Below are 20751 nucleotides of genomic sequence, written 5' to 3'. Positions count from 1 at the left end.
AACAAAATACTTTCATCTTTATGAACTATTACATTGGCCATATGACTCAGGGAGGGATTCAGTTCAAGGCATATTCCTTCTCTCCTTTTAAACTATATTTTCTATATATTTCACTTAAATGAAGCACCAGTTAATGATGATCACCCAGATGTTACTGTTTCTTTTTCCTTATCAGATTCAAGGAGCAGAAACGGAGTTCAGCTCATTAGTTAAATTGAGCCATCCAAACATAGTACGCTACCTTGCAATGAATCTCAAAGAGCGAGACAACTCCATTGTGGTGGACATTTTAGTGGAGCACATTAATGGGGTCTCTCTAGCTGCACACCTGAGCCACACAGGCCCCATCCCTGTGCATCAGCTGCGAAGGTATGCAGTTCAGCTCTTATCAGGCCTGGATTACTTGCACAGCAATTCTGTGGTGCACAAAGTTCTGAGCTCATCGAATGTCTTGGTGGACGCAGAAGGCACCATCAGGATTACTGACTACAGCATTTCTAAGCGCCTGGCAGACATTTGCCGGGAGGATGTATTTGAGCAAACCAGAGTTCGGTTTAGTGACAGCGCCTTACCTTATAAAACGGGGAAGAAAGGAGACGTTTGGCGTCTTGGCCTTCTGCTGCTTTCCCTCAGCCAAGGACAAGAATGTGGAGAGTATCCTGTGGTCATCCCTAGTGACTTACCAGCTGACTTTCAAGATTTTCTAAAGAAGTGAGTGTCATTGAGATTCTTTATCATTGTATGCCTATACTTCTGATTGTGTTTGATTTACTGGCCATCAAAACACTATGCTGAAATAGTGAGGCACAGGCTTAGTTAATTCTTTTTTCTCCCAGTCCTTTCCCAGCCACCTATGTCCTATTTTCTTGTTTATGTTTATTATCCACTTAACTCCCACATTCTCCTGAATTCACAAGGACTTCATAGTAGATTTCAGTAGCTCTCCTGCTCACCTATTACTATGCAGGTACCACTGTTTCTTTCTTTTTCTGATAAACTTTTTAAATCTAAAACATAAATAAATAATGGATTTTCTTACTTTTGAGGGACTGCTTGGTATTCAAAAAATAAGGGGACCTAGGTCTTCCCAATGGTAAAACCTCACTGACCATCTTTGCTGTAGATTCCTAAAGACCAGCATGTCAGAGACAAGGCCTCTTACTTAGAAAACGGCTTTCGGAGTTCAATTTTGCCCTTTGTCCATTAGTAAACATTCTTCTCAGTGTCTCATTCTGCCAAGTTGCAGAATGCCGATGACTTCCTTGCTTTATTCAGAGAACTTTTGGAAGGTAGCTATGCTCACCACTGTACCACCAATGCTCGAGCTCATCCAGAGAAATTTTGATACCTGTAAATGAAAGGTTCACATTCAGTTACGCAACCAAGCTGTATCTGTTTGGAGAGCAGCCTTTCCAAGAGCTTTTCTTGGGCCTGAAGTCTTTGTCACTCCCTTTGATTCGGTGTAGTCTAGTTTAGCCCATCCTTTTGTTCTCTTTTCAACCAGACCTGGGTTCTCTCAGTTTCTCAGTTAAATGGGAAAAAAGATGCCGGTCTGTGTTTTTTGATACCTCCTTGGCCCAGATTTCTGGCAGAAGTTGACCTGTACTTGTTTCTTCCCTTTCTAACACTTGTTTCTTTCCTAGTTTCTTTTTCTCAACCATTCACTTTTATTCATTATAGCCCCTCCCTACATTTTTTTTCTTTCTCCCATCACATTTCTTTTCCTGTTCCTATCTATTGCAGCTGCCATTTAACCTGATCCAATTGTTATTTCCTGTCACTTATAATCTTACCCATTACAGCAATAAAAGTGGCTGCCTTATATTTAAATAAGGTCATTTGTGTGTACCATAAAATATAGGTAGACAGGGCCTCCCTGTTGGCGCAGTGGGTTAAAGCACAGCACTAAGAAGCTAAAGCCACTTAAGCATGAATTCGATCCCCGCCCCGGAGGTGATTCACATGGCATGGCAAACCTCTCCTGGCCTGCCCGCTGCTCCCCTCAGCAGTGTACTTGTCAGTCGGCCTGTTCTGATCCCCACTCTGATGAATTCTCTTACCACCCCTGCACCTCTGGCCTATACCCCAGTTCTGTATGCATAAATAGATAAAATCTTTAAAAGATATATATATATATATCTACATATATATATATATATATATATATATATATATATATATATATATATATATATATATGTAGGTAGACAGGATAACATAAAATGGTTGAGAGGACCAACTTTGGTTCTCTATTCTGTTTTCTCATTAAAGTGATATTATATCAATACTATATTATCATCAAATGACTATGAAGAAATATTTTATGATTTCTCTTAAGTGTAGTAAACTTGTAAAAGTATTTATTTAGGGGGTGAGGGTAAAGGTGGTTTTAAAAAAAAGAGTATTTAGATGCACCCTAATGATAAAGTTGATTAAAATAATATTGGAAGAAATATAATGATAGAGTCGCTGACAGACTTATTTCATTTTTCAAAATGTTGCCTTCAGCCTTCAGCCCATCATCATTGGTCCAGTATTCCAGTAAAAGTTAACAATAAGAAGTATTTTAAAATGTTGGGAATACATACAGAACCTCTTTCATCTTTAATAACAAAAGGACTTACTCCTTTAAAACCCACCTAGTTCTGTTTGTACAAAAAATAGCTCTACAATCAATGTTGGCTTTGAACTTGAGATCAACACGTTTTTGACAAGAAGATCTTAAAACTCCTAGCATTTTCTAGAGGCTGAGAGTAGCAATAGCAAAGATGTCTCATGTCTTTTAATAGCAAAGATGTCTCATGCTGGATCCCACCTAAGGGTGGGGGCCTGTTGCCAGGAGAACCAACCTTGTGATGGATTGGAGGCTTGGTACTTTTAGTCCCACCCCTTGACATCTAGCATGGGCACAGGAGCTGGAGGTTGGATTATCACCAGTGGCCAGTGGTTTAGTCAATCACAATACCCAAGGGGACTTGGTTCAGAAACTTCCCCAGTAGGTGAGCACAATGAGGTACTGGGGGCATGAAGTCCCCACACACTTTCCCTGCACATCTTTTCCATCTTGCTGTTCCTGAGTTGTAGCTTCTCATAATCAACTAGTAACCTAGTGAGTAAAATATTCCTTTGACCCTGTGAGCTGCTCTTGCAAGCTGATCCAACCAAGGAGGAGATTGTTGAAACCTCTGATCTATAGTTAGTGAGCCTGAAGCTCAGATGACAACCTGGACCTGAGATTGGTGTCAGAAGTGAGGGCTGGGGACAGTCTTATACGGTTGAACCCTAACCAGGGGAGGGGGAGGTCTGATGCTGTGTCCAGGTAGTGTCAGAACTGAGCTGATTTCTAGAATACCCAGTCAGTGTTGAATTACCTGTTGATGTAAAGAAAATGCCCTCTACCCCCCACACAGTCCCCATGGTAGATTTGAGTGAGTCTTTTTGGTCAAATCAAAAAAGCAGATTGAAAAATGCATGTATAAAATGTCATTTGTGAAAAGTAAGTATCCATACAATTGTATCTTTTGTTTAAGTGGCTATCAAAAATGCGATTACTATCTCTAATATTTGAAGGAGAAGATATTCATGTTTTATTGATGTGATAAAAATTCATTTAAATTTTGGGGCAAATCTTAACAAAAATCGTTCAAGGTATGAAATTAGTTTATTTTTACATCGTTTTGTACATTTTTTTTTTCATTTCAATTGTAATTCCCGCGGGTTTCCCATCACCAAGTCACCCGTGTGCCATCACCATAGTCCCGTACACTTCCCTCCCCCCACCTCTCTTCCCCCAGGTTTTGATCCCGTTCCCCACTCCACTCCCACAAAATGTCTCTGGTATATGGCTGTTCATTATTTTTATTATTTTCTTGCCTGGTCCATTATACTCCTGCTATGAGCGAAACCATCCAGTATTTTTCTTTCTCTTTCTGCTTATCTCACTAAGCATGATCTTTTCCAGCTCCATCCAAGTTGCTGCAAAAGACATGTGTTTCTTTTTTTTGGTTGCTGAGTAATATTCCTTGTGTATATGTACCACATCTTTTTTTTTTTTTAAAGATTTATTTATTCGTACAGAACTGGGGTACAGGCCAGAGATGCGGAGGGTGAGAGGATTCACCAGAGACAGAGCAGGGAGCAGAACAGGCAGATCGACGAAGTACACTGCTGAGGGGAGCAGCGGGCGGGTCAGGAGAGGTCTGCCTCGCCATGTGGTCACCTCCGGGGCAGGCGGGAATCGAACTCATGTGGAAGCGGCTTTAGATTCTCAGTGCAGTGCTTTAACCCGCTGCGCCACCAGGGAGGGCCAGTACCACATCTTTTTAATCCAGTCATCTACTTTTGGGCCTTTAGGCTGCTTCCATGTTTTTCCAATGTAAATAAAGCAGCAATAAACATGGGGATGCAGGTATCTTTTTCAATCAGTGTTTTGTGTCTTTTGGGTAGATACCTAGGAGTGGGATTGCTGGGTCTTAGAGAAGCTCCATGTTAAGCAGTTTGAGGAACTTCCAAACAGTTTTCCATAGTGGTTGTACTAGCTTGCATTCCCACCAGAGGAATGCTTTACTTTTTAGTGCTGACATAAAAAATAAAATGTTACTCTCTGATAGCTGTTTTCACTACTACATGGGTATAGATTTTAAGTCCAGAATTCACTGTGATCATTGATTCTTTCAAATACATTATTTACAATTAGGTTTAAGTGCTGCCAAACAATGTTACTTATGATTTTAAGACTTTTCTTTTTGGATAGATTTATTAAAAAAAGAAAGAATCAAAGACATTCTGCAGGCAGGGAGAAGGGAGTAGGATCAAAATGGGTGGGAGGAGCACAAGGGACTATGGTGACGGTACATGGGTGAATTCATGGTGGGAATTTTTTTTTTTAAAGATTTATTTATTTGTGCATATAGAACTGGTGTACAGGCCAGAGACTCAGGGGCGGTGAGAGGCTTCACCAGAGACAGAGTGGGGAACAGAACAGGCAGATGGACGAAGTACACTGCGGAAGGGAGCAGCGGGCGGGTCAGGAGAGGTCTGCCACGCTATGTGGTCACCTTGGGGGCAGGCGGGAATTTAACTCATGAGGAAGTGGCTTTAGCTTCTCAGTGCTGTGCTTTAACCTGCTGCGCCACCATGGAGGGCCCGTGGTGGGAATTTTATGGGGACTATAACCAGGTTGAGAAAGCACACATTGCACAAAATGAAAAATGATGCAAAAAATACAAAAAAGAAAAAGAGAGGAACCTGAATAGTTATAGGTGGGCAGAAGACTCATCTTGAACTTTTATCATGGATTAAAATCACCTAGAAGTTTGCCAGACCCCAAGAGTTGCTGATTTACTGGGACTGGGGAGAATAAAATTTCTAGTTCTAATAAATTCCCAAATGATAATTGATGCTGCTGGTCAGGGATCCCACCTTCAGAACCTGGGTGAAACGTATGGTGTAATTAAAAAAAAAAGTTGTTACAACATTAAGTTAATAGATTCAAGGATGAGAATTAAAAGAATGGGTGTGATCACTTTTAAAAGGTTACTAGTTTACTTCAATCTGTGATGAATCTACAGCATATGATGCACCTAGTTTGTCACCCTCGCCCTTTATCTGCTGGTTGATTTTCCTCTGGAAAGCTTAATTGGTGACTGGTCTGCGGAGAGACTTAGTGTAGTATGGTCATGGCTGGCTTGGTCTTCTTCAACTTTTAAAAGATTGTCCCATGAGTATAAGTTTTTCTATTTCCAAAGATTGTATTTTTGTTGTTGTAATTTATGCCCAGCCTAGTCTTTAGCATATACATCTGGCAGTGGTGTTTATTAAGTTAAATTCACTGAAGAGTACATCTTGCTTATAAGTAATACAAATTCTCTAATGTGTATCTTTAAAAAAAAAAAAAGTAAACCCATAGTTAAAAGCCCTGGATTAACTAGTTTAGCATTTATTTTGTGTGTTGCTGAGATTCCTTCTCCCCTCTCACTGAGGTGTGTTTGCTTGGATGACAAGGAAAGATGGAGTCCTCAGCAGCTGTTGAAACATAGCTTTATAAATCCTCAGCCTAAAATGCCTTTAGTGGAACAAAGTCCTGAAGGTAAGTCTATTACCATACTTTTTTTTTTTTTTAAAGATTTATTTATTTGTACATACAGAACTGGGGTACAGGCCAGAGGCTCAGGGGCGGTGAGAGGCTTCACCAGAGACAGAGAGGGGAGCAGAACAGGCAGATCTATGAAGTACACTGCTGAGGGGAGCAGTGGGCGGGTCAGGAGAGGTCTGCCACGCCATGTGGTCACCTCCGGGGCAGGCGGGAATCGAACTCATGTGGAAGTGGCTTTAGCTTCTCAATGCAGTGCTTTAACCCGCTGCGCCACTAGGGAGGGCCTACCATACTTTTTTGATACCTTGTTTGACATACATTATGTTGGAAGTATACTTAAATCAAAATTGGAACAAACTACATGGATCATCTATGTGTTTTATACTGAGCTGTATACAAGCCCATTTCAGTGTGTGTAGTACATAGAACCCTTTCTGCAACCCTCCTGGTTTTTTCATTCTCTACTGATGGAGTGTCACTGGTATAACCTCTTTTAGTATTTACTAATCCTCCTTGTCATATCAACATTACTGTCAAGTAACCAGCTTTCCCCGCTGCTACTCAGGTAGAAGGTTAAAGAACTTTGGTAGAGGTTGATAGATCAGAAGGCCTAGGTTTGAGTTCTGTCTCTATTATATTATCATTTCTTTCTGTCTCAATAACCCCACCTGTAAATCTGGGTAAATTGTATATTTCAACTTGCAGGGCAAGGTAAAGAAAAGTATTAAAGGTTCAAGGTGATTTTTCTTACTGGTTAGTGTCCCTTCCCATGCTTGCATTGTTGTTGGATATTGTAGCTCTTCCTGTATTTCTAAGGCCTCATATACTTCTTACCCTTTGTTTTATCTCAGATTCTGGAGGACAGGATTATGTTGAGACTGTTATTCCTAGCAACCAGCTACCCAGTGCTGCATTCTTCAGCGAGACCCAGAGACAATTTTCCCGATATTTCATTGAGTTTGAAGAATTACAGCTTCTTGGCAAGGGAGCATTTGGAGCCGTCATCAAGGTACAATGCAGGGCTCTCCCTGGTCCAGTTAAAACTCCTCTCTATTTCTTTTCCATGGACTTAGGGTTTCTACTTGGACAGTAGGGAGGGAAGTGAACATGATCTTTTGAAATTGTGATCATCTTCACCTTCATGGGGTTAAAAGCTTTATTTAAAGTTATACTGTACAGCTTCAGAACAGGTCACCTCTAATCCCTTGCTTGATGTAGTGCATTAGCTGAAACCACATGATTTTAAGAGCACTTCAAGTGGAGTCAAGACCTCTACATGAAGAACATTTTTGTGTACTTTGGTTTAGAAAATTGTCCTATTTTTCTTCCATTTGCTTTTAGGGTTTCTGAGGTAAAAGGGCTGCAAGGTGGAACTCAAATTGGGAAATGGCCCTAGATGGTCTTGATGGTTTTTATTTTACGGAGATGGAAAATTAGTGATAAGTTATCAAGTTGTGCTGTTGTTATGTCTTCCCATCTTCATTCCAGCCCATTTATTGTTTTTTTTTTAAATATAAGTTTATTTTTACATCATTTTGTGTGTTTTTCCATCTCAGTTGTAATCCCTGTGGTCTCCATTTATTGTTATCTACCCTTTGAGAAAAGATGTCAGTTGTTCTTATATAATCTAAGTAGTTTGTTTGGATTTAAGAGACCCAGATTAATACTGTATTTTTAAGTATACTTAACATATATGACATCTTATACACAACTGGCCCCACCATCAGTCAGGCCTAATTTGTTTAGGATTCTGAGAATATGATGAGGAAGTATTACTGCATTATTGTGGAAAGCCTTTCACACTAGAAAAAGGATTGAATTAGGTTTCTTTTGTAGTAATCAGGCACAGGAAAGACAATTTTAAACAAATTTTCCTAAAGGAAGTTATAGATTATGGGAAATTTTCAACTTTGTTCTGCAAAGTATAGGCATTACAGTTAGGAGATTAAATAGATCTACTGTGAACAGACAGGTACTGTGATCAGGTCATCATAGTTCTCTCTTTTTTTTTTTGTTTTTTTTAAAGATATATTTATTTGTGCCTACAGAGCTGGGGTACAGGCCAGAGGCTCAGGGGCAGTGAGAGGCTTCACCAGAGACAGAGTGGGGAACAGAATAGGCAGATCACAGAAGTACACTGTTGAGGGGAGCAGCGGGCGGTCAGGAGAGGTCTGCCACACCATGTGGTCACCTCCGGGGCAGGTGGGAATCGAACTCATGCAGAAGCGGCTTTAGATTCTCAGTGCTGTGCTTTAACCTGCTGCGCCACCAGGGAGGGCCCCATCATAGCTCTCTTTAAGTGTACTGTATGATTGAAGTATTTGTTATCTCTTTAACTCACACTGTAATTTTGATCAAATGCTTTTAATCAAGTCTTACATTTTACATTCTTGAATGTTAAATATTATCAAACTTCATTTCCTTACAATTTCTTAAAAATGATCCATAAGCATACATAACATTTTAGTAACTTGAGCTCCTGCTTTCTTTCTGTAGTTTCTCCCTATAAGAACCCCAATGTCCTCACACCCCTTCTCTCTTTCCAGGTTAGTATTGGCAATGTGGTCAGTGATCTGTATTTTACTAGCGATTGGACCATTACTGCTTATACACCTTTCCATTTTAATCCGTGAGCTTCTAGGAGTTTTCCATGTAGCAATCTCCAAACCCTAGTCAGTGACTCATAAAAGATATGATAAATGCCAAAACGTGAAATTGAAAAACAGTGCCAAGACACTCCACTGTCTTCTGCTCCATTAATTTGGTGGTAAGAGAACACATGGCTATAGCTTCTTGGAGCACATTCTATATTTCAAGTCATATGCCAAGTGGTTTCCAGACCTTGTCTTTCAATCTCAAAACATTCTTATGAAGTATTATCCCAGTTTTCCAGATGTGGGAACTGAGGCTGGGAGAAGTTATGAAATTTGCCTGAGGTTATATACACCCACTAAGATAAAGCTGTCATTCTGACCCACATCTGTTTGCTGTAAAAATGTGCTTTTTTACTCTTTGCACACAAAGAAAGGAAATTTGAAACTCAGTTTTATAGTACACTTTTCTTATTCCTAGATATGTTTCTTTTGGTAAACTAATTAAAACTTATAAGCAAAAAGAGTGATGCCTATTGGTCTTATGTACTCAGGTATGGTTCTCTACCCTTGACCAAGTTGTTGCTTTTTTATTACCTCAGTTTACCTGTATGATAAAATTTATTTCAGTCAACCCATTTGCATAGAGAAACTGCCTAGAATAATGATACCTCTATATAGGTTATCGGATATGGTTATCTTGCCTTTGAGCCATTTTCTTGTGTATTTATTTTACAGTACTCATGTGGTTTCAGTACATATCATCAATCATAAATCCTCTAAGTAACAAAATCAACAGGCAGTAATTGTATTAGTTCTCATTGTATAACCTACTGCACATTTTTCTGTGAGGCTTCACCTAGGCTCATTTCATCTTTACAGTCACTGTTTGAGGTAAGGAAAGCAGTGTATATTCCATTTTGCAAACAAGAAAATTGAGTTTCAAAGAAATTAATTTGCTCAAGTTCACATAACTGTGTTATATGCCAAGAATCAGAATTTACATTCAGAACTGTTAAAATAAATGAGTAGAGAATTTAAAGTCGTCTTCTAAAATAAATGAGTAGAGAATTTAAAGTCGTCTTCTAAAGCCTTACATTGACTTTAAATATAACCTTTTAAAATAAGGTTAAAAAATAAACAAGATTTACTTAGAAATTTAGATAGCAGGACTAATAATAGAAAAGCGGGGATAAAATCGTCAATAAAATTCATAACTAAAATAGAGAATATGTTTTTCCCAGGGTCTCTTAGCCAGCTAAAAACATCTGGGTTGGAAAGAGAGGTTTTCTAGGTTTCTGGTAGCCAAGGCTGCCTTCATCTTAAGTGTTTCCAAGTACGTGGTTCTGAACTGTGGCTACTGGTGTTGCTCAGAACTCCAGGTTCTCCTTAGAAAGGGATGAAGTCAGTGATACAAATGCCAGTCTGTGGAATTCTCACTCTCGGGGTCCCTTCTCTTCCTGGGCGGCAGGTGCAAAACAAGCTGGACGGCTGCTGCTATGCAGTGAAGCGCATTCCCATCAACCCTGCGAGCAAGCACTTCCGCAGGATCAAGGGCGAGGTGACACTGCTGTCACGCCTGCACCATGAGAACATCGTGCGCTACTACAACGCCTGGATTGAGAAGCACGAGCGGCCTGCGGGCCCAGGCGCCCCGCCTCGGGATACGAGGCCACAGGCCCAGAACGGGGAAGCTTTGCCCGGGCTCAAGGAGGATGACAACGACTCCGACGCCCCCGACAGCATCGAAGCCGCTGCCCCGCCGCCCATCCTCAGCAGCTCAGTGGAATGGAGCACATCTGCCGAGCGATCGGCCAGTGCCCGCTTCCCCGCGGCAGGCCCTGGCTCCAGCAGTGATGAGGACGACGACGACGAAGATGAGCACAACGGAGTCTTCTCGCAGTCCTTCCTGTAAGAGCACGAAGCCCCCACGCCATGCCCCCCAGTGTAGCCCCCACCCCCTCCCTATGCCTGGGGCAAGGGGGTTCAGTTAGAAATCCAGTTAAGTTGTACCATGTTGAAAGTATATATATATATATATGTATGAAGCCCATTTTTAGAGGATATCCAAATGCAATGTAAAGGTTTTTTTTTTTTTTCATTGTCTTCAGAAGTTTAAGCCCTGAAGAAAGGAAAATTAATCTATTTAAAAGAGCATGTAATATATTTTAAAGAGCATTCTTTCAAATAAGGGCTTCTCACTGTGTGGAACATTTATGATTTTATTTGGAATCTTGACATAGGGCCAACTGCAGTTCTAAAAAGGGTTACCAAACCATTCATTATGGTTCCTAAATTGTATGCATCTCAGAATCCACTGTGGTTATTATATCTTCTTTGTATACAGATAGATACAGTTATCATACTTTTAGCTATTGAATTATCACAGGGATTTTGGTTTCTACAGTATTTTCCCATTTCTCTTTTTAAGACCTGCTTCAGATTCTGAAAGTGATATTATTTTTGACAATGAAGATGATGAGAACAGCAAAAGTCAAAACCAGGTAAATATATAATAAAAATTACACCTTTTTAATTATGTAGGAGTGGACATGTAAGAAAACTAGTATTTGCTGTTTAAAAAAAGTCCAGGTAGGGGCCTCCCTGCTGGCATAAGGGTTAAGTCTCAGTGCTCTCATGCTGTCACTGCTACTCACTAATTTCGATGCTGGCCAGGGAGGTGACCCATGTGGTGCAGTAGACCGCTCCCATCTCTCCCACTGCTTCCCATATCAGTGTATTTCAGCAGATCCACCTGTTCTCTTCCCCCTCTGGTGAATCCGCTCATCCCCCACACCTCTGGCCTACAACCCAGTTCTTCTGTGCATAAATAAATAAATCTTAAACTATATATAAAAACAAGTACATAATAAAGCCTTAATTTGATAATGCAAATATAGAAACTGTCCATTGTTAAATATAATTATTTGAAATACTTTCTATGAATGCATCTGTTTATAGACCTTAATTTATTCACATTAACAAAACAAGTCTACTTTTAGAAGAGTGGAGCAAATTAATATGCTGTGAGGTTTTTTTTGTTTTTTGTTTTTTTCTTTAATGAAACCATTTCCTCTAAGACTTGGGGAAACTTTACATGGTTGGAAATGAGAACTGGTATTTTCATAAACCAGCCTCATACAGTGTTTCCACACTGCCACAGACCTTGGGCCTCACTCAGTTCTATATCTTGCTCTGTCCAGGACAGCAGAACCCCACTATGCCTGTGAATAGAGTTTAGTTTTAATCTTTTTAATCGGTAGGGGTCTCAGTTGTTACTGCAGAGAAACATTTTACACCGGATGCTTGAAGGCATTATTTTATTACCAGGAGTAAAAAACTAATTACACAAGCAGTTATAGGTATACATTATAGTAGATTAAGAAAGGTACACATGTAGATTCTGTTAGGTAAGTGGTTGAGTTGGAGGAGATTTAAGTGAATTAGTCTGGTTTTGTTAGCACTTCCCTTTTGTGTTAAAATCATCTTGAGTTCCTCTCTGTTTAAATTGGTAAATTAAAATTTTAACCAGGAATAATAACATGAGTAACCTAAATTACTGTTTTTTGGTTTTCGCTTTAGCTATGCATTTAATTATTATGGGGGCACCAAGTTTACAATCGCGGTTTTGCTCAGAGAAGAGCGACATCCTACAGGCATTCTAATTAATGAAGAGAAGCCTCCAAGAGAATAATAATCTTCTGCAGATAATCCCCAGAGAATATAAATGATTCAAGACTAGAGCCTGATTGTTTCTAATGCAGGGCTTTTTGTTTTTGTTATTATTGTTTTCACAAAGGAAAATTGATTAGAAATGCTTACACGCATGCACACACAACTGTTAATGAGAAACAGTCAATGCTTTTTTATACTTAAAGGAAGAAAGTAAAAAGGTACTTAAATGCATCTATTAGAAACAACAATCTTTTAAAAAGTAACCTTGAGTTAGAAAGAAAATTAGCAGACAGATTAGCCTTGTGGAAGAATTGTTAGAAGATCCTCAGTATAGGCCACACAGAGTGCTTGTTCTTTGGAGTGTAGCCCAGAGGGCAGAATGTCCTTTGGTAATATGACACATTTAAATTGTTTTTGCTAACAATGGATTTTAGTCTTGTTTCCAAAATAAGCCTACTTTCAAGGGAAAGCATTCCAGTCAGACTGATGCTTAACTCTTAGCTTATATGTCTCTGTGCTTCTTATCCATAGAAACATCAGTGGTAAGAACTAACTTAACATGTTTTTCTTTACATTGCACACCTTTAAAACTCACCTGTTTTCCCCCTCACTGTTATGTACAATACAGATCTGTAAACCATTCAGTGAGTTCTGGTGGTAGCAAAATTGCTTTTTGATTACTGTAAGATCTAAAGGACAATGGTTATGTTTTGCTCACTGATCTCCTCTGTAAAGCGACAGGATGGGCATTTATGTGGTGTGGGTGGGCACCGATAAATTGATGATAGAGAGTGTCTTATCTAATTTTAACCCCCATTTTGGTTTCTTGTATGTTCCTCTCAATTAGTATGGAGACTGCAATGGAAAGAACGCTTGCCATGAAAGTGAAGCACCAGTGACCACTGCAGCTATACACTACTTGTATATCCAGGTGAGACCCCTGTAGACAGTATAGCAACATAACAACTCCCTGGCATTGCTATTGGGTATGTTACAGGTGACTAGCACAAGACAAATGAGCTTAAGAGGGTTCATTGACACCACCAAAGGGACAGTATGCAGTCACTTTGTCTCAGCCTTGAACTAATTCAGCCCTTCCTGTACCACAGCAGGAAATGTTATAGGGCAGCGGTTATGGCCTCTGGACTCAGATTATGCAAGTTCACATCCTTCATCCACCAGTTACAGCTGTGTGAGCTCAGGCACAGTTCTACAAAATTCTGTACCTTCCATTTTCTGTACCTTTCATTTAGCTATCTCTAAATGAGAAAATATCAATGACTTGGGAAGAATAAAGGAGTAATGTGTGTGACATGTTAGAACCATATCTGGGTTCCAGAAATACTAGACTGTGTATTTATGGAAATTTCACTTGGTCCAACAAGCTGAATCTGGAACAATGTGCTCAAAGACTTTTTGTGCAGAAGAAACACTGACGTGGCTGAAGCCAAAGTGACTAGTTCCAGAATCCAGAACCATAGGCAAACCAGTCCCAATGAGGGAAGCCCACAGGCCTCTGCTTGCTCTCACATGTGTGAGGGTGGTGGCCTGCGTAGTGAAGAGCTCTGCCACCACCCAGAAGGGAAAACGTGCTTCTGTCCTACCTGAATATTATTATTATTTTATTATTAATGACCTGAATAGTCATTATTAGTGTTTTCAGTCATGTCTGCAAGTAGGCAGGTCCTGAAAACAAGGGCCATATAGAAGAAAGGATGCTCAGACAACTGCAGTATTTCAATAGGTAGGTGCTTTCCTGGTGTCAGAGTATATTGTAGGTATTTACCGAAAATAAACATCTTTCAGGTGGCACACATGTACCTTATAATGCATTTGTGCTCTGACCCACTAATTGAGTTTTCTGCCAATTGTCATTACTCTATAAGTCTGATGAAACTGAAATCAATAGCTGAGATATGTGCAAGAGGTGGTATGATCATGGTGTGGAAGTCAGAAACCCTTGGGAAGCCTAGTGGATGTGTCAGCATGTGTAGATGGTTATTCTAACCAGGAGAAGGTGAAGCTGTCCCTCTCCCTTAAAACAATAAAAATCTCTCTTCCTGAGAAATCTCAACTCTGGCACTGGCTGGAAATATGTATAGGCTAGTTTCAGAAATCAAATGCTGCATATTGATTTAAAATTGAAAATGAGGGTCCTCCCTGGAAGTGCGGGGGTTAAATTCTCAGTGCCATCAAGCTATTGCCAGCCACTTGAGGCAAGAGTTTGGCCTGAGTTTAAGCCCTGGCCAGGGAACTGACCCACATAGAGCTCAGCAGACCTCTTCTGTCTCACCCACTGCTCCACTCAGCAGTGTATTTCAGTAGATCTGCCTGTTCTGTTCCCCACTCTGTCTCTGGTGATGCTCTTAACCCCTGCACCTCTGGCCTATACCCCAGTTCTTCTATAAATACACAAAAATAAGTCTTAAAAAAAAAGATTTAAATGATACTACATTGTTTTCTGATACATTAATACACTTACAAATGGAGGAGATAGAGCCCTTTTGTGACTTTTTTTAATTGATGTTTCACTCTCTATAGCCTTAAAAGTCATTGTCATTAGTTATTAGTTATATCACAAAAGAGAAAGGCTAATGATGGCATTAGAATAATTAGCCCAGAGATTTGGGGTTGGAAACAATTTCGTAAAACAAAAAATAGAATTTTACTCAGTATATTCATATTTGTGGCAAGGATTTTAAACAAGTCCTGTTTTAAATGAGCAATACGTGAAAAATAAAATTGGTTAGGTTGGGGTGCTAAGATTATGACTCTATCCCCTCAAGCTTTTGTGTTTTTTTGTTTAATGCCGCTGGTTGCTTTGTTCAGTCTTAAAAAAAAAAAAGCAAAGCAAAGCCTTTCCCTGAACTATTTAAAATTCATAACATGTGTTTTGAAGTGGAGGGCTACATTCAATACAGTTTTCCACCTTAATTGAAACGATAATCAAATCCATTCCCGCCTGGTTTGTTCTCTCTGCAGATGGAGTACTGTGAAAAGAGCACGCTACGTGACACCATTGACCAGGGCCTGTATCAGGACACCACCAGACTCTGGAGGCTGTTTCGAGAGATTCTGGATGGATTAGCTTATATCCATGAAAAAGTAAACTTGACAACATTTTATATATACTTCAACTTACCATTACGTAAAACTTATGATGAATAAAATAATTCAAATATTGGACGACTGGAGAAAAGCAGAAATAGAGAGGGAAATTATGTCTACTGGTACCTATTTTTATAGGAAATAGATCAGCATGTCAGAAGACAAAGTAGTGCAAAGTTTCACAGTTCAAAGAAAACATTGAAGGTTCAGATAGAGGTTGGCAAACTATGGAGTAAATCAGTCCCTACCTGCTTTCGGATAACCTGTGAACCAAGAGTGACTTTTATTTCTTTTAAAATGGTTTTTATAACTCTAAAGAAGAGTACATGGTGGTTACCTATCTCTTGCATGACTGGGTTTGTGCTGTGGCTGTAGGGTGGAATGGTTGCCATAGAGCCTGTGTGGCCGCCGAAACCTAAGATATTTACTCTCTGGCCCTTTACACTGGACAGCCTGTGGTTTAGGAGAAGATAATTGAACATATGTGAGGGTGATTCCTGAATGGTTTGGAATAAAGGGAGAGTATAATTAGTACATGCCAGGTTATTTCATTTTCATGGATATAACCTTGCCCTTCTCGGGAACATCTCCTAGCAAGGATCAAGATGAGATTCTGAGTAACACAGATTGCTATGCGTATCAAATGTCATTTTAAAGCTAGACATTGCCATTACAATGTAAACATAGGTTTAGTGTCAGGATAAAACACTGCTTACATTTCTTAAATGGAAATATTTAATGCACTAGCCAGAATAAAAATGTTTTCTCCTTTCCTCAATTTTCTTTAACTTTAAAATGTTTATAAGGTACCATATTTGTACTAAAAAGTTAGGACTGTAACTTATACGTGTCTAGTTTATAAATAATTCAGTTGAAACTGAATTTGCAGGTTAAAAGCAAAAATGAGTTCTAGAGCTCTCTGCCTGCTTATGACTGCATATTGCCTCTCTTTCTTCTTTTTCTAATAAACCTGACCTTTCATAGTGTTAAAAAAAAAAATGAGTTTTTATGATGGCCATTAGAACTCTTACTGTGATGTCACCCCAGGGCCCTGTGTTCTCTTCTCATTTTAAGTTGCTTAGTATTCGTTAGGCATTTTTGGGTGTCTGTCTGTACCACACCTAGAAATAAAGAGAGAGACAATTGTATAACAAACCTCATATTTGAAAGAGACTTTTATCTTTTGAGGGAGCCAGAATTTTCCTTCATGTAACAGTAAAAAAGGTCAGACACTAACGTGTTTCCTACATTTAATTCCCTATGATTTAATACCTACAATAATAAGCATTATGAAGATGCTGCTGGGAAGGGGAGAAAGCAGTGTTCATGTAACAGTGACTGAGCGCCTACTGTGTGTTCTGGGGTTGCAAACCTGAATTGTTAGAGTTATTGTGGAAGGCTTCATATTTGTGTGGATACTTTGAATGTTAGTATAATTCAAATAAATAGGGAAAAGCAAGAATTTCCCAGGCATGGGATACTAGTGTAAAGAAAAGGATAAGAGAAGGGATGAAAACAGTGTGTTATCCCCTTGATAAGAGCAGGAGCTTTGTGGTGTAGCAGAAAAGATAGCTGTGAACCTGTTGGAGGGACCTTAGATGCTACAGGGAACCATTTGGATTGGACCTAGTCAAGACCACCAGCTGGACATGACGCCCAGGTCATTGGCAAGATAGTGGAGACTGCGGTGGCCACACAGCCTGAGCCAGTGGGAGAAGACCTCGTTGTGATTTTCGTCACTAATTTGGCTTTCACATTAGGAAATAGGTATAATCATAAATGATGCCTGGGAAATAGTTGTTGGCTTCTTGGTTCTCTTGCATTAGGGAATGATTCACCGAGATTTGAAGCCTGTCAACATTTTTTTGGATTCTGATGACCATGTGAAAATAGGCGATTTTGGTTTGGCAACAGACCATCTACCCTTTGCTGTGAGTATTTGTTCAATTAGACTATGCCTGAAAATGGACCCAAATGGTAAGCATGCCCTCTGCTGTGTAATCTCCAGGAAATTATACATCTGGAGGGAGGTAGGGAGGGTGACTGAAAATGATCTTTTAGGCTTTGAAATTGTGGACACATTTTTAGTCAGTGCATTCTACTTGAAGGGCATAAAATTATTGGCTGTGGATGATATTTCAGCCAAAAGCATAGAATAATTTATAAGATAATTGACTATTTTGGACTATTATGTGAAGCACTTTATATTGAGAGCCTTTGCTTAGTTTAAGGAAATAAGGCTCAAAACACAACATCAAAACCAATCCTGAACACCTGTTCAGAAAATGTTCTTTATATCAGAACTATTGTTTACAGTAATTATTGTTGAACATACAGAATTAAAGTTTAACCTATAGTAATATGATTTTCATAAAATAATGTGACATGAGGGAAATGGGGGTGTAAGAGAAAGGGAGAAAATTTACATTTTTTAAGGATAACAAAAACTGTATAAAGAAAACAACATTTTGGTCTGGCTCTACAGGATGGGTGGGAGTCCAGCAGACTTAGATCAAGAATAGGGCATGGTGACACTAGAGACAGGGATTCCAGAGAGAAAGAAGAGCATAAGCAAGGCCCTGGATGATTAGGCTTGGCTGAAGGCCATCACGTTGTCTGGTAGGTGAGAACTATGAGTATAGGGGAATGTTGAGAGAGGACACCGCGATGCTAGGAGTCTTGTCGGTGATAGACTTTTGAGTGCTGGGAAAGAGACTGACTTAACATCACATGCTATCAGTAGTAGACAACCAAATCTGTAGTGAATGCAGCTCATCCAAGGGTGATCAGAAAGAAAATGGTACTTGGATTAATGGCAAGAATACCCACCGGGATTAAATTAGAAGGCTAGGTTAGAAGGAGCAAGGACGGGAAGAATGGAAAGGGTCCAGTGAGAACATAGTCTTGACCAGAATAGCAAGGCATTCTGAAAAGTGCAAAGACCAAGGAAGAGCCCAGGGATCTTGACCCCCAAGATGATAGAATTTAACGCACTGTCTACAAGGCTGTAGCATGTGTAGTAGAGAAAAGCACAGGCCTAGCGGCCCCCTGATGAGGACCAGCGTTTCATGTCTGCTACTTCTTTGTGGCATGACCTTGTGCAAGTTAATTATTCTCTCAATATCTCATCATAAAATGTGTCTTATGTTAGTAGCTACTTTAGAGCATTGTCAGCAGGATAAAATAAGAATGCAGGTAAATCACCTGGAACAGTGTCTGGCCCTCAAAATGTTACAATTGCTGTGATTGGTGGTGGCTGCATTTATAATAGGAACTTATGGATGTCAGAAAAATAGCTCTTTAGGCTCATTACATTTGAATGGTCATCATACTCACAGATATAGTGGCAGAAGGTGAGATAACCTAATAGGTGTTAGCAGTGATGGTGAAATAGATTTGGTGACCATCCTATAGGAAAGAAGAATAAAAATAGATCCAAACAGGCCCTCCCTGGTGGCGCAGCAGGTTAAAGCGCAGCACTAAGAAGCTAAAGCCACTTCCACATGAGTTTGATTCCCGCCTGCCCCGGAGGTGAACACATGGCGTGGCAGACCTCTCCTGACCCGCCCGCTGCTCCCCTCAGCAGTGTACTTCGTCGATCTGCCTGTTCTGCTCCCCACTCTGTCTTTGGTGAAGCCTCTCACCGCCCCTGAGCCTGTGGCCTGTACCCCAGTTCTGTATGCACAAATAAATAAATCTTAAAAAAAAAAAAAAATAGATCCAAAGAAGTAGCAGCAAGGGGAAACTTAGAAAGTGAATTTGTTATCTTTTTTTTTTTTAAGATTTCTTTATTTATGCATACAGAACTGGGGTACAAGCCAACGGTGCAGGAGGATGAGAGGTTTCACCAGAGACAGAGTGGGGAGCAGAACAGAACAGGCAAATTGATGAAGTACACTGCTGAGGGAAGCAGCAGATGGATCAGGAGAGGTCTGCTGCACCATGTGGATCCACTCCCTGGCCGGGGATTGAACTTGTGCTTCCATAGATTCATAGTGGCTTTAACCTGTTGCACCACCAGGGAGGGCCTGAATTTGTCATCTTTTTAATATATGCTTCCTCTTCTAAGTAAAGAGATTATTTTGACATTTGCCATATGAAAATAGATTTCTGTAGGTTTGTTCCATGAAGGAGTTCTATAGTGAATGGCTCTCCTCCATGGTTTCATTGGGTTCCCAGTGAACCCTGCATTGGTGAGCAAACTAAATTTTAAAAATGTGAACCTCAAGAATGTCATTATAATTTCAGTCTAATATTTTTCAGTCAGCCTTCACTTAGAAATCGATAAGCCATTCCTGTGGAGTAATGTAACATTTTCATTTGATGCTTGGTTTACTTATATTTTTAGGCTGATGGCAAACAAGATGATACGACAGATCACTTGATTAAATCAGACCCTTCAGGTAAATCCAAGGGGCTGTATATTTAATTAGTGTAATGTAAAACAGACCACAATTTTTTTCTTTTGGCTTATTTTTCCATACAAAAAGCTCTACATCTGTAATATATGCAGCCTTAGGAAACCATCACCAAATTATATGCTATAAATATATCCATGACCTCTAAAAGTTTCCTCCTGCCCTGTCGTTATTGGTGATAAGAACACTTAACATAAGATCTGTTCTCATTTTAAAAAAAAAAAAAAGGAAATTTTTACATAATTAAAACAGTATACACTATCTTAATTTGAAATCTGTTTTTCATTTGTGAAGATTTTTATCTTAAAAGCAAGTTATAATTATTCACTGAATAATTATATTCATTGAATTGGCAATATTATGAAAATGCTTTTTGCTATACTAGTTGTTCTGTAGACTTCTACAAAATTAGGGTTTGTTAGAATCATTGGCACGTGCATATACAGTTGCACCTTATCTGACCACATGTGGTCATGTGAGATTGGGTCCTGACTGGGGCCATGCGGGGTCTTCCTGTTTGCCTGCCCCTCGCAGCTGTAGCAAAGGCATCCTGTGTGGAGCAGAGCTCATGGGCCTGCAGGGCTGGGGGTAAAATCCATGCTGCCTTTTCCTGTGAATGGGGTAAACAATACACAGATCATGCCTTACTCTTAAGACATCCCTTATTCTCCCTTTTTAAATAAAAAAAAAATTGTTTCATCTCTTACCTCTGCATTCTGTTGTTGAAAAGCTTTCCATATGCCTTCTCCCACACAGGTCATTTGACTGGCATGGTTGGCACTGCTTTGTATGTAAGCCCAGAGGTTCAAGGAAGCACCAAGTCTACGTACAATCAAGTAAATGGGAACCCCCCCCTTTTTTTTTT

General features: G+C 39.7%; 1 protein-coding gene across 2 annotated transcripts in view; it reads left to right on the top strand.

The window, feature by feature from the left end:
- Nucleotides 1-20751, top strand: part of EIF2AK4 (eukaryotic translation initiation factor 2 alpha kinase 4) — a 95597-nt gene that overhangs the window by 36499 nt on the left and 38347 nt on the right. For both annotated transcript variants that reach the window (XM_004687926.2, XM_012728659.1), the window contains 10 exons: nt 176-711; nt 5982-6088; nt 6946-7103; nt 10157-10596; nt 11117-11189; nt 13208-13291; nt 15343-15465; nt 17295-17399; nt 19817-19871; nt 20643-20722. In XM_004687926.2, the coding sequence (XP_004687983.1) occupies nt 176-711; nt 5982-6088; nt 6946-7103; nt 10157-10596; nt 11117-11189; nt 13208-13291; nt 15343-15465; nt 17295-17399; nt 19817-19871; nt 20643-20722 (1761 nt within the window). The remainder of the gene's footprint in view (nt 1-175; nt 712-5981; nt 6089-6945; nt 7104-10156; nt 10597-11116; nt 11190-13207; nt 13292-15342; nt 15466-17294; nt 17400-19816; nt 19872-20642; nt 20723-20751) is intronic.

Source organism: Condylura cristata, unplaced genomic scaffold (assembly GCF_000260355.1).
Source record: "Condylura cristata isolate star-nosed mole 26May11 unplaced genomic scaffold, ConCri1.0 scaffold00023, whole genome shotgun sequence".
In the NCBI taxonomy this organism is placed as follows: domain Eukaryota; kingdom Metazoa; phylum Chordata; class Mammalia; order Eulipotyphla; family Talpidae; genus Condylura; species Condylura cristata.
Note: the sequence above shows the minus strand (reverse complement) of the source record. Positions and strands in the feature narration are given on the sequence as shown.